Here is a 12,400-nt window from a genome sequence, read left to right as displayed (position 1 = left end):
CACATACACAGACCAAGTCCTGAACTATGAAAGCAACCACCCAACACACACAAAAGAAGTTGCATCAAGACACTGTTCAAAAGGGCTACAACACACTGCAGTACACCAGAACTGCAAAAAGAGGAAGAAGAACACCTATACAATGTATTCGCCAAAAACGGATACCCCCGCAATTTCATCAACAGATGCCTAAGGGAAAGACAACGGAACGAGGACATGCTGCAACCCAAAGGACTAGCCACACTACCATACATCAAGAGCATTTCCGAACTGACAGCCAGACTACTGTGACCACTAGGACTCAAACCAACAGCCACTCTCAGACAACAACTCACCAGGACGAAGGACCCGATACCCAGCATGAGCAAAACCAATGTAGTGTATAAAATCCCATGCAAGGACTGCACAAAACACTACATAGGACAAACAGGAAGACAGCTAATGATCCGCATCCATGAACACCAACTAGCCACGAAACGACACGACCATTGAATTGAATTCAAGAGTCATGAAGTGATGTTGCAGCTGTACAGGACTTTGGTTAGGCCACAGTTGGAGTACTGTGTGCAGTTCTGGTCTCCTCACTTTAGGAAAGATGTGGAAGCTTTGGAGAGGGTGCAGAGAAGATTTACCAGGATGTTGCCTGGAATGGAGAGGAAGTCGTACGAGGATAGGTTGAGAGTTCTCGGCCTTTTCTCGTTGGAACGGCGAAGGATGAGGGGTGACTTGATAGAGGTTTATAAGATGATCAGAGGAATAGATAGAGTAGACAGTCAGAAACTTTTTCCCCGGGTACATCAGAGTGTTACAAGGGGACATAAATTTAAGGTGAAGGGTGGAAGGTATAGGGGAGATGTCAGGGGTGGGTTCTTTACCCAGAGAGTGGTGGGGGCATGGAATGCGCTGCCCGTGGGAGTGGTAGAGTCGGAATCATTGGCGACCTTCAAGTGGCATTTGGATAGGTACATGGATGGGTACTTAATCTAGGTTAGAAGTTCGGCACAACATCGTGGGCCGAAGGGCCTGTTCTGTGCTGTATTGTTCTATGTTCTATGACCAGCTATCCTTACTAGCCACACACGCAGATGACAAGCAACATGAGTTCGACTGGGACAACACTACTATTATAGGACAATCGCCAAACGCCAGCTCGCAGATACCTCCTCCAACTGCCCCCTTGACCATGACCCCACCCCCCACCACCAAACCATCATCTCCCAGACTGTCCATAACCTCATCACCTCGGGGGATCTCCCATCCACCGCCTCCAACCTCATAGTCCCACAACCCCGCACCGCCCGCTTCTACCTCCTGCCCAAAATCCACAAACCTGACTGCCCCGGCCGACCCATTGTCTCTGCCTGCTCCTGCCCCACCGAACTCATCTCCGCATACCTTGACACCGTCCTGTCCCCCTTAGTCCAAGAACTCCCCACCTACGTTCGGGACACCACCCATGCCCTCCACCTGCTCCATGATTTTCGCTTCTCCGGTCCCCAACGCCTTATTGTCACCATGGACATCCAGTCCCTGTACACCTCCATCCCCCATCACGAAGGACTCAACGCCCTCCGCTTCTTCCTTTCCCACCGTACCGACCAGTACCCTTCCACTGACACCCTCCTTCGACTGACTGAACTGGTCCTCACCCTGAACAACTTCTCTTTCCAATCTTCCCACTTCCTCCAAACAAAAGGAGTAGCCATGGGCACCCGCATGGGCCCCAGCTATGCCTGCCTCTTCGTAGGATATGTGGAACAATCCATCTTCCGCAACTACACTGGCCACACCCCCCACCTTTTCCTCTGCGACATCGATGACTGTCTCGGCGCCGCCTCGTGCTCCCACGAGGAGGTTGAACAGTTCATCCACTTCACCAACACCTTCCACCCCGGCCTCAAATTCACCTGGCCAGTCTCAGATTCCTCCCTCCCCTTCCTCGACCTTTCTATTTCTATCTCAGGCGACCGAATCAACACGGACATCTACTACAAACCGACTGACTCCCACAGCTACCTGGACTACACCTCCTCCCATCCTGCCCCCTGTAAAAACGCCATCCCATTCACCCAATTCCTTCGACTCCGCCGCATCTGCTCCCAGGAGGACCAGTTCCAAAAACGCACAACCCAGATGGCCTCCTTCTTCAAGGACCGCAATTTCCCCCCCGACGTGGTCGACGATGCCCTCCACCGCATCTCTTCCACTTCCCGCTCCTCCGCCCTTGAGCCCCGCCCCTCCAACCGCCACCAGGACAGAACCCCACTGGTCCTCACCTACCACCCCACCAATCTCCATGTACAGCGCATCATCCGCCGTCATTTCCGCCATCTCCAAACGGACCCCACCACCAAGGATATATTTCCCTCCCCTCCCCTATCAGCATTCCGTAAAGACCACTCCCTCCGTGACTCCCTCGTCAGATCCACACCCCCCACCAACCCAACCTCCACTCCCGGCACCTTCCCCTGCAACCGCAGGAGGTGCAAGACTTGCACCCACACCTCCCCCCTCACCTCCCTCCAAGGCCCCAAAGGAAACTTCCATATCCGCCACAGATTCACCTGCACCTCCACACACATCATCTATTGCATCCTCTGCACCCGATGTGGCCTCCTCTATATTGGGGAGCGTTTCAGAGAACACCTCTGGAACACCCGGACCAACCAACCCAACCACCCTGTGGCTCAACATTTCAATTCCCCCTCCCACTCCACCAAGGATATGCAGGTCTTTGGACTCCTCCATCGTCAGACCACAACAAAACGACGGTTGGAGGAAGAACGCCTCATCTTCCGCCTAGGAACCCTCCAACCACAAGGGATGAACTCGGATTTCACCAGTTTCCTCATTTCCCCTCCCCCCACCCTGTCTCAGTCAAATCCATCGAATTCAGCACCGCCTTCCTAACCTGCAATCTTCTTCCCGACCTCTCCGCCCCCACCCCAGTCTGACCTATCACCCTCACCTTGACCTCTTTCCACCTATCACATTTCCGACGCCCCTCCCCCAAGTCCCTCCTCCCTACCTTTTATCTTCGCCTGCTGGACAAACTTTCCTCATTCCTGAAGAAGGGCTTATGCCCGAAACGTCGATTCTCCTGTTCCCTGGATGCTGCCTGACCTGCTGTGCTTTTCCAGCAACACATTTCCAGCTATTATAGGACAAGCCAAACAGAGAGCAGCCAGGGAATTCCTAGAGGCATGGCACTCATCCACAGACTCAATCAATAAGCATATCGACCTGGACCCAATATACCGACCACTGCAACGGACAGCTGGAACTGACAACTGGAAGCGGCAGAGACAAACTACTATAAATGCTGGAGGAAATATCACAGAAGCGCTTCACAGGAGGCTCCCAAGCACTGAGGATGTCACCTAGACAGGGGACGAAACATCTTCAACACAAATTCCCAGCTCGGCAAACAGAACCACAACAACGAGCACCCGAGCTACAAATCTTCTCACAAACATTGATCTAGATCACTAATACATAAAGTGAAAAGTTGTGATCCCAACACTAAGCCTAGCAGAACACCGCCTGCCATCCTGAGAAAGACCCTTTTATCTCCACTTTATGCCAGATAGCCAGGCTTCTATCCATGCTAGCATCTTGCCTCTAGCACCACGGGCCCTTATCTTATTCAGTAGCTTCCTGTGCGGCACCTTGTCAAAGACCTTCTTGAAGTCCAGATAGATAACATCCATTGGATCTCCTTGGTTTAACCTGCTCGTTACTGCTCAAAAGAATTCCAGCAGATTTATCAGGCGTGACGTCCCCTTGATGAAACCATGTGGATTTTGCCCTATTTTACCACACACTTCTAAGTATTCAGAAATCTCATCCTTCACAATGGATTCCAGTATCTTACCCACGACCGAGGTTAGGCTAATTGGTCTGTAATTTTCCATCTTTTGTCTAACCCTCTTTTTAAACAAGAGTGTCATGTTAGCAATTTTCCAGTCTTCTGGGACCCCGCGACTCAAGTGATTCCTGAAATTTTACCACTAACACTCCATTATCTCTTCAGCTACCTCCCTTACAACTCTGGCATGCAGTCCATCTGATCAAGGTTATTTATCTACCTTCAGGCCATTCAGTTTTTGACTACCTCATAAACCATGAAAAGATAAACTTAAAACTTGGATCCAATTTTATTTCAATTCGAATCAAAAATTGAATTATTTAATGGATCATTAAAGAAGCTTGATGATGCTAGATTAATTGAACATTTTAAATCTGAGATTGAAATATCTTTGTTATCCTCAAATAGTAAGGCATTGGTTCAAATGAGTTAGATAGGAGATCGATCATTGATTTAGCAGATTAAAATGTTTTAGGCCTTAGATGCTGTGCTGCAAAAATTCTGAAGCGATGTTATAAGGCTCAGACAACTGATGTTCAAAAACTAATGGACCAGTTTCCCCCTTACGCTTAATGGTAATTGTTCATACCTTTTGTTTGTGTTTGGACTAATGCTGTAATGAAGCCAGAAGCAGAGCAGGCAAAAGCCAAACTGAATAACAGTGAACAGGTTACAGTTAGCACCTTTGAAAACACATTCCATCACTTTGCTGATAATTGAGAATACAGCAAAGGAGTGTAAAAAGTTAAAAATCACACAACACCACGTTATAGTCCAACAGATTTAAGTGGAAGCACACTAGCTTTCGGAGTGACGCTCCTTCATCAGGTGATCACCTGGTGTTGTGTGATTTTTAACTTTGTACACCTCAGTCCAACACCGGCATCTCCAAGCAAAGGATGGTAATTGACCAATTGACCAGACAATGTTTCAGTCTGTCAAGTAGTTGTCAATGTTGTCGCTGGTCATGGTGGTAAGTATGGGGCACATGCTGAAAAGTTATTGGGTCAAATATCAAGTTTTTCATATCCAATATGCTATGCTTTTTTTTGATATCACATGGAAAAGTTGAATAGGCTGCAGTCTGGCATTGGTGAAGTCAGAAGCCAAGACGGATCATACGCTTGGCACACTGACTCGAAGCTCTTACACTCATTTATTCCTGCTCTGAGGATTGCTAGTGGTGATGTTATTCATGAAACTAACTTCTCCCATTAGTTATTCAATTGTCCAACACCATTCATGACAGAATGTGGCAGGACTTTGGCATTCATACTTACTCAGTTGCTTGTGTGATTTCTTAGCTGTGTTAACATGCTGCTTCCAGACTTTGGAAAAATATAGCCCTATACAGTCACTTCACCAGGTTGATACATGATTTTAGATAAATTTCAGACTGTTTCTGGTTTCTGTAGCCACACTCCACATTAAATCTATCCCCTGGCTTGATCTGAATGCATGTGTTCATGAGGTTACACATTGTGGTGGAATACAAGTTTTCTGTTGATTATGATCCAAACACCCCAGAGATGGCCAACATTGAACTGCTAGATCAGTTTTGAATCAATTCCATTTAGAGGAAGAGTGTCGTTAGCATGAAGATGGGATTTCACAAGGTCAGAGAGGTGCATGCCATACTGTTACAAAGTCAAAAGCATGTATGGTCACTTTAAGATACAAAGTGCTTTTCTGAATTTAAAGTACAGCCACAGCTGCCAGCTAAAGATCAGGCAGTTCCAAATGTAACAATTGGCTGTTAAATGGATACCTGAGTTTTGGTTGTTGTTTTGACAACAATTCGAATTTAACCAATTAGTTGAAGTTATGCCCAGGATACCGGAAGCCAATGGAATTTGAATTTTGTTTTGACACCTGGAAACCAATCAAATTATAAGAATTTAATGTGTTATGGGGATATAAACCTAGTATTTTGAAAATTAGAGGGAGAGTAACTACCATCAATCAACAGAGCAACTGCCGTAGAGCCAGAGAGCTAACTGCCCAACTAATAACTTGCTCTCAAAGAAATTAGAAAGCACTTTCTATCAAAAGGTATCTTTTCATATAAAACATAATTGCAGTTTAAAAGAAAATGACGACCCAGGGAGTTGAGAGAGAAGACTGAAGAAAGTGGAGAAAACAGACTGTGTGGACTTCAGATTAAGTTAATGCAATGTGTGGAATGCTCTGCCCCAGAGGGCAGTGGAGGCCCACTCTCTGGATTTATTTAAGAAAGAGTTGGATAGAGCTCTCTAAGATAGTGGAATCAAGGGTTATGGAGATAAGGCAGGAACAGGATACTGATTAGGAATGATCAGCCATGATTATATTGAATGGCGGTGCAGGCTCGAAGGGCTGAATGGCCGACTCCTGCACCTATTGTCTATTTTGTTTTTGGAACAGCATTTTTATAGAGTAAGAGTCAGTGTCGGAGTCAGATAGTAAGTAGTTAAGAAAAAGTGGGGCTTGGATTTGTGAATAGTTTTTGTTTAGTGTTCCCTATTAGAGTTAGGAACAGAAATTATTTTCTTTACACAGTGGAAATGAGAAAGTCTGTCTCACTCACTCACATTTTAACATATTACAAGGCGAGGTGAGTTTTTCTGGGTGTTTGGTTTTAATTAACAGAGGAGTTTGACCTCCGTGTCGCAAGAATACCATACCATATCACCATATCTGCAACAGGCAGGTGATGAGCACAAAGTCAAGTCAATTTTTTCCTCGTGTTGGCTCTCTCATTATCTGCCTCAGACCCAGCTTGGCAGCTATGTTCTTCTGAACTTGACTACCACACCCAACCTAATGACTACAAGCCAATTCGTCTTATGGCAGTAGTGGGGAAACCATTAGAAACAATAAACAGAGCCAAAATTAATTAGCATTTAGAAAGATTGGGAACAAATAAAAGTTAGCATAGAATTGTTAAAGATTAATTGTACTTGACTAACTTATTCGAATTTCTATAAAACCGAAAAATCACATTGTATAATTCATAGTCTTGTACAGGATAGTGGTGGACATTAGTTGTCAGCTTTTGTGAAGAGAATCCTGTTAAGCCCTACTCTCCACTCTTTCCCAACATTCCTATCAATTTTAATCCTATAGACATTTAGTCAATTTCTTTTAGAAGGCACTGTTGAATCTATATCCACTGTCCAATAGAAGGGATTCCAAATCTTAACCACTCCTGTTTTAAAAACTCTTTCTGCATGTTACTGGATTCTTATCCCATTCATTTTATCCATAAAAATTACAAATTACTGACCCTGCTAACAAAATAACTTTCTGTAATGTCAGTCCCCTTAACAAACAGAGTGGACCTACCTTTGCCTTTCAGGCTCCCCATCTTCCACTTCATCAGCACTGCAAGTTGCGCTTGAATCATTGTCTGAATGAGATTCCACCTGTGATCCAGGCTGTGGCAGATCAAGTAGCTCTGATGCCACTGTTTCCTGTTGCCTGGCCTTCTCAAACTCTTTGTCTTTGGCATCCACCTCCACTTTAACTTGCAGATTTTCTTCTGGTTTCATATCCACATCCACAGGTTCAGTTTTGGGTTTCACCTGAGGCTCAAACATAGGCTTTACTTCAGCTTCAGAGCCCCTCTGCTCCTCCATTGACTCCTCAAAGCCTAAGTTCATTTCTTGTTTAACCTGCAGTTCAGGCAAAGCAGCAGCTTGTGCTGGTGAGACAGGTGGAATAATTGGAGAACTTCTGCTTGTGGGATTGAGCCCTTCTTCAGTTAACTTGTTCATCTCTGTACTTTCTTTGCTTGACTTGCCTGTATCTACAGGTGATGGTGAAGGTGCACTTTCAGTATCTGAGCTGTTCTCAGCTCCTGGGAATAAAGAATTTACATTCATCTGTCACAATTAAATTTTGGGACAAGAATTATGAAGGAACAAAAAGTAAAGCACAAGTTATGCAAATTTGAAACAAACACATGATAATTGATGTAGGTTTGCTCAATGAGCTTGAAGGTTCGTTTCCAGATGTTTCATCACCCTACTAGGTAACATGTTCAGTGGGCCTCAGGCAAAGCACTGCTGAAAATTCCTGCTTTCTATTTATATGTTTGGGTTTCTTTGGGTTGATAGTGTCATTTCCTGTGGTGATGTTATTTCCGGTGGTTAGGTCACTTCCGGTTCCTTTTCTCAGGGATGGGTCAGTAGATGGGTCTAACTCGATGTGTTTGTTGGTAGAGTTCCGATTGGAATGCCATGCTTCTAGGAATTCTCATGCTTGCCTGTTTGGGTTGTCTTAGGATGGATATGTTGTCCCAATCGAAGTGGTGTTCTTCCTCATCCGTATGTAAGGATACTAGTGAGAGAGGGCCATGTTGTTGTGTGGTTAGTTGATGTTCATGTATCCTGATGGCTAGTTTTCTACCTGTTTGTCCACTGTAGTATTTGTTGCAGTTCTTGCATGGTATTTTGTAAATGACATTAGTTTGGCCTTACTTTCGGCCTTACTTCACTTTCGCTGGGACAACACATCCATCCTAGGACGAGCCAAACAGAGAGACACACGAGAATTCCTAGAAGTATGGCATTCCAACTGGAACTCTATCAACAAACACGCCGAGTTAGACCCCATCTACCATCCCCTGAGAAAAGGAACCGGAAGTGACTTCACCACGAGGAAATAACATCACCAACCCAAATAAACCCAAACATATAAATAGAAAGCAGGAATTTTCAGCAGTGCTTTGCCTGAGGCCCACTGAAGATGTTACCTAGTATGGTGACGAAACATCTGGAAATGAACCTTCAAGCTCAGCAAGCAAATCTACATCCAAAACCTCAACCTGAGCTACAAATCTTCTCAAAACTCACGAAAACACGTTATAAACTCAAATTCTTTTCCAGGCATGTGTAGAAAATGAACATCTAATGAACAGTCATTTATCCAATTAATCCAAGTATGCACAAATTGTGCTATCAATTCTGAGTTACTACAGGATGTATAAGATAAAGACCTAAATTATCCCACAAACAGAACTGGACAGTAGGTTTCTGGGATCGAGTGTCACCAAAAATTATTCACTTTTAAGCTTTAGCATGTGTGCATGATAACATGCTGAACTCTAATGGATACAGTGTGTCTACTTAAATCATCATTCTTGCTAGCACATTTACAAAATATAAATTTCTTCCAAGACCACCTTTTACAATCAGATTCGACAAATAGACAACTGCTCTACTTGGAGATTATTCAGGGAGGCACGTGAGTGTGTTTCGACTTCATGCAACTGATCTGTAGGTTGATAAATTAGCACAGATTGCTTCACAAAAGCCTTGTGAACATGCGCTTTGTGTAAATAAACCATTAACTTTTTTAACACAACAAGTTCAGTTTTGGTCACCTTGCTACAGGAAGGATGTTATTAAACTGGAAAGAATGCAGAAGAAATTTACAAGAATGGTGCCTGGACCCAAGGGTCTGAGTTATAGGGAGAGGTTGGACAAGCTAGGAATCTTTTCTTCAGAGCATAGGAGATTGAGGGAGGGATCATACAGAAGTATCTAAGATCATGAGAGGCACGAATAGGGTGAATGCACTCAGACTTTTCCTCAGGGTTGGGGAATCGAGGACTAGAGTGCATCAGTTTAAGGTTAGAGGGGAAAGAATAAAAGGGAACCTGAAGGGCAAATGTTTTTTTGCACAGAAGGTGGTACGCATATGGAATGGGCTGTCAGTAGAAGTGGTTGAGGCAGTACATTAACAACATTTAAAAGGCATTTGGACAAATACATGGATAGGAAAGATTCAGAGATGCCGGCGTTGGACTGGGGTGTACAAAGTTAAAAATCACACAACACCAGGTTATTGTCCAACGCTCCGAAAGCTAGTGTGCTTCCAATTAAACCTGTTGGATATAACCTGGTGTTGTGTGATTTTTAACTATGGATAGGAAAGGATTAGAAAGATATGGGCCCAAGTGCAGGGAAATGTGGTTAGCGTAGATCAACATCTTGGTTGGCATGGACCAGTTTGGATCAAAGGGCCTGTCTCTGTGCTGTAGGATTCTATGACTCTAATACCATCACGACACAGGAATCTTTTCTGAACCAATGTTTTTCTACAGAATATGTAATCACAGATCAAAGCCTGGTTCAGTAACAGAAATATTGGTTGAAGCTAATTAAAATCAAACAGAATAGGTCCAGCAGATGCCAAATCATCATTATGCTATATAGATGAGTGTGAGCTAAGTATTATTTTGTAGTATAGACAATAATAGATAGTGTATTCGACTTAGTGCAGACATAAAAATGGGGATACGGTCCTTTCAACAGGACTGGATTCTTCCTCTCACTTCCCAGCCCAAATCCCAGGCCTCTACAGAGTTTTAAACTTATTCAAACAAATATTAACAATGCCAACACACAATGACACTTATTCCTTTATACCTTCACTGTCCTCTGGATTCTCCTCCTCATTGGACACTTCATTGTCCTCATCTTCTTGAGCAGACACAGTTGAAGCAATGCTTTCGCATTGAGACACTTCCCGGTCCTCACGAGATCTCCGTGACATCTGTTGCTGAGGAGAAAGATAATATGAAAAAAATCCTGGGAACGACTTAACTCTATATCCATGACCTCACTCTCACAAGACAAGATTGAAGTCATACATAAAAAGACCCTTTAGCACAATGAGCCTGCACTGGACAAAAACCACCACCTCACAATTCTAATCTTGCTTTCCAGCGCTTGGTCCATGGCTGTACATGTCTTGGCATTGCCAAGGGAGGAAAGACAGTAGGGACGAGAGTAGATCACTTAGCTCCTTGAGCCTGCGCTGCCATTCGATGAGATCATGGCTGATCTGTGGCCTTTGTGCCCTTACCCCTTATTCCTCAATATATATTATTCACAAAAATCTAGCAGTCTCTGGGTTTTCCAACAACACCTTCCAAACCCAAAGCTTCTATCACCTTCATAGGAAACCAAGCACCAACTGACCACACCTTACCCAAGCATGGAACTATATCATGTCCTTTCACTGCTACTGGGACCAAGTCTTAGAGGTACCTCTGCAACAGCCTTAGGAGTATACCTACACAACCTGGACTGCAATGGCTCAAGAAGACAGCTCACCAACTTCAGGGAAATTAGGAATGGGCAGTAAATGCTGGGCTTCTCAGTGACTCTTTCAATCCAAGAACAAATAGAAACAGCATAAATTACCATTTGAAGAGGAATGCTCGAAACACTTACTCAAATTGATGAAAGATGCTGATGTATCAAAAATCAAGGAACGTAACAGCCTGGAATATATGGCTTTTTAAATATTTCTTCATATACTGTGACTCGGCCAATATTTATTGCTCATCCCTAGTTGCACAGTGGGCAGTTAGAGCTAATTCAGTGATATGATAACAACACCACCCTTCTTCAATACCATGCCTACTCTTCAAAACAGGTTTCTTCAACAACTTGCACTTAGTATGAGATGAAGGATTTTTCCAGTTTGTCCATTCCAATGTGAGTTGCATAAGATAACAAGCAGCAGTAGCCATTCAATAGGATCACAGCTGATTTGATCTTAGCCTCAGCTTTACTTCCCTACTTGCTTCCTACAATCAACTCTTCAGTAGTTCAAAAATCTGTCCATTCTTAACTTGAATAGATTCAATGACTCAGTATCCTCAGATCGTGAATTCTGGAGATCCACAATCCTCAAAGAAGAAGTTCCTCATGTGTCTTAAATTGACAATACCTTACTGTTACCAACATGAGGCATACAAAATGACGACTTGGAGCTGTCTCTTTAAATATAAGGTAAAGTGATTAGAATCGTGTGACCTGTTCTTAAGTCTGCCTGACAATAGGCCTACAATTCCTGATGAAATGTCAACTCTCCTGCTTCTCAGATGCTGCCTGACCTGCTGTGCTTTTCCAGCACCACACTCTTGACAATAGTCCTAGTGACTAAAGCTCAAAGGGAGTTCCAGACTGTGTTACTGGAGTAATGGAGTAAGGTTCTCATTACTGTATTGTGACAATGGCAGCAGTCTGAGTTCAAAACATGCTGTAAATTATTCATGTATCTCTGAGGTGAAAGAGAGCTGAGGCCAAGGATAGCTATTTAGCACTGCGACCTAGGGTCATGGCCCATCTGTTTCATGTTACCTTGGGGAAGGATGCAGAGGATGACTGTATGGTCAGCAGACAGAACAAGCTATATGGCTTTCCAAACTACCATAGTGGTGTAGGAGGAAGTCTGTCTTTGGCTGAAGCGAGACACCCAGCAGGCATCTAAGGATTCCAGAAAAATTATCTTGGTGTGGTCAGACAGGAAGAAATATGAGAACACAGTTTACAGCTGGTAGTGGATTAAGGACCTCTCTAAAAATTAAGGGAAGCACCTGGAGATGCTCACTCTAAACTACGACTTGATTAAATGGGGAAATCCAAACCCACTGAAAGCTCAATTCAGCCGAGGACTAAAACAGTAAGTGCTGGAGAAACCCAGCAGGACCGGCAGCACCCATAGAGAAAGAAACAGTGTTAACGTGTCGATTCC

The 12,400-nt window shown here is 44.0% G+C and overlaps 1 protein-coding gene across 15 annotated transcripts in view; it reads right to left on the bottom strand.

Moving 5' to 3' along the window:
- ncor1 (nuclear receptor corepressor 1) overlaps positions 1-12,400 on the bottom strand; it is a 411,320-nt gene that overhangs the window by 156,424 nt on the left and 242,496 nt on the right. For 14 of the 15 annotated variants that reach the window (XM_087977100.1, XM_087977101.1, XM_087977099.1 and 11 more), the window contains 2 exons: positions 10,282-10,414; positions 7,193-7,706 (listed from right to left, as the gene is read on the bottom strand). In XM_087977100.1, coding sequence (XP_087833226.1) covers positions 7,193-7,706; positions 10,282-10,414 — 647 coding nt within the window. The remainder of the gene's footprint in view (positions 1-7,192; positions 7,707-10,281; positions 10,415-12,400) is intronic. The other variant, XM_087977103.1, reaches the window with a different exon arrangement.

The sequence above is a fragment of the Chiloscyllium plagiosum genome, unplaced genomic scaffold (genome assembly GCF_037043375.1).
Source record: "Chiloscyllium plagiosum isolate Xiang-an unplaced genomic scaffold, Cpla_swu_hap1 HiC_scaffold_31, whole genome shotgun sequence".
Lineage (NCBI taxonomy): Eukaryota > Metazoa > Chordata > Chondrichthyes > Orectolobiformes > Hemiscylliidae > Chiloscyllium > Chiloscyllium plagiosum.
This window is presented reverse-complemented; position numbering and strand designations above follow the sequence as displayed.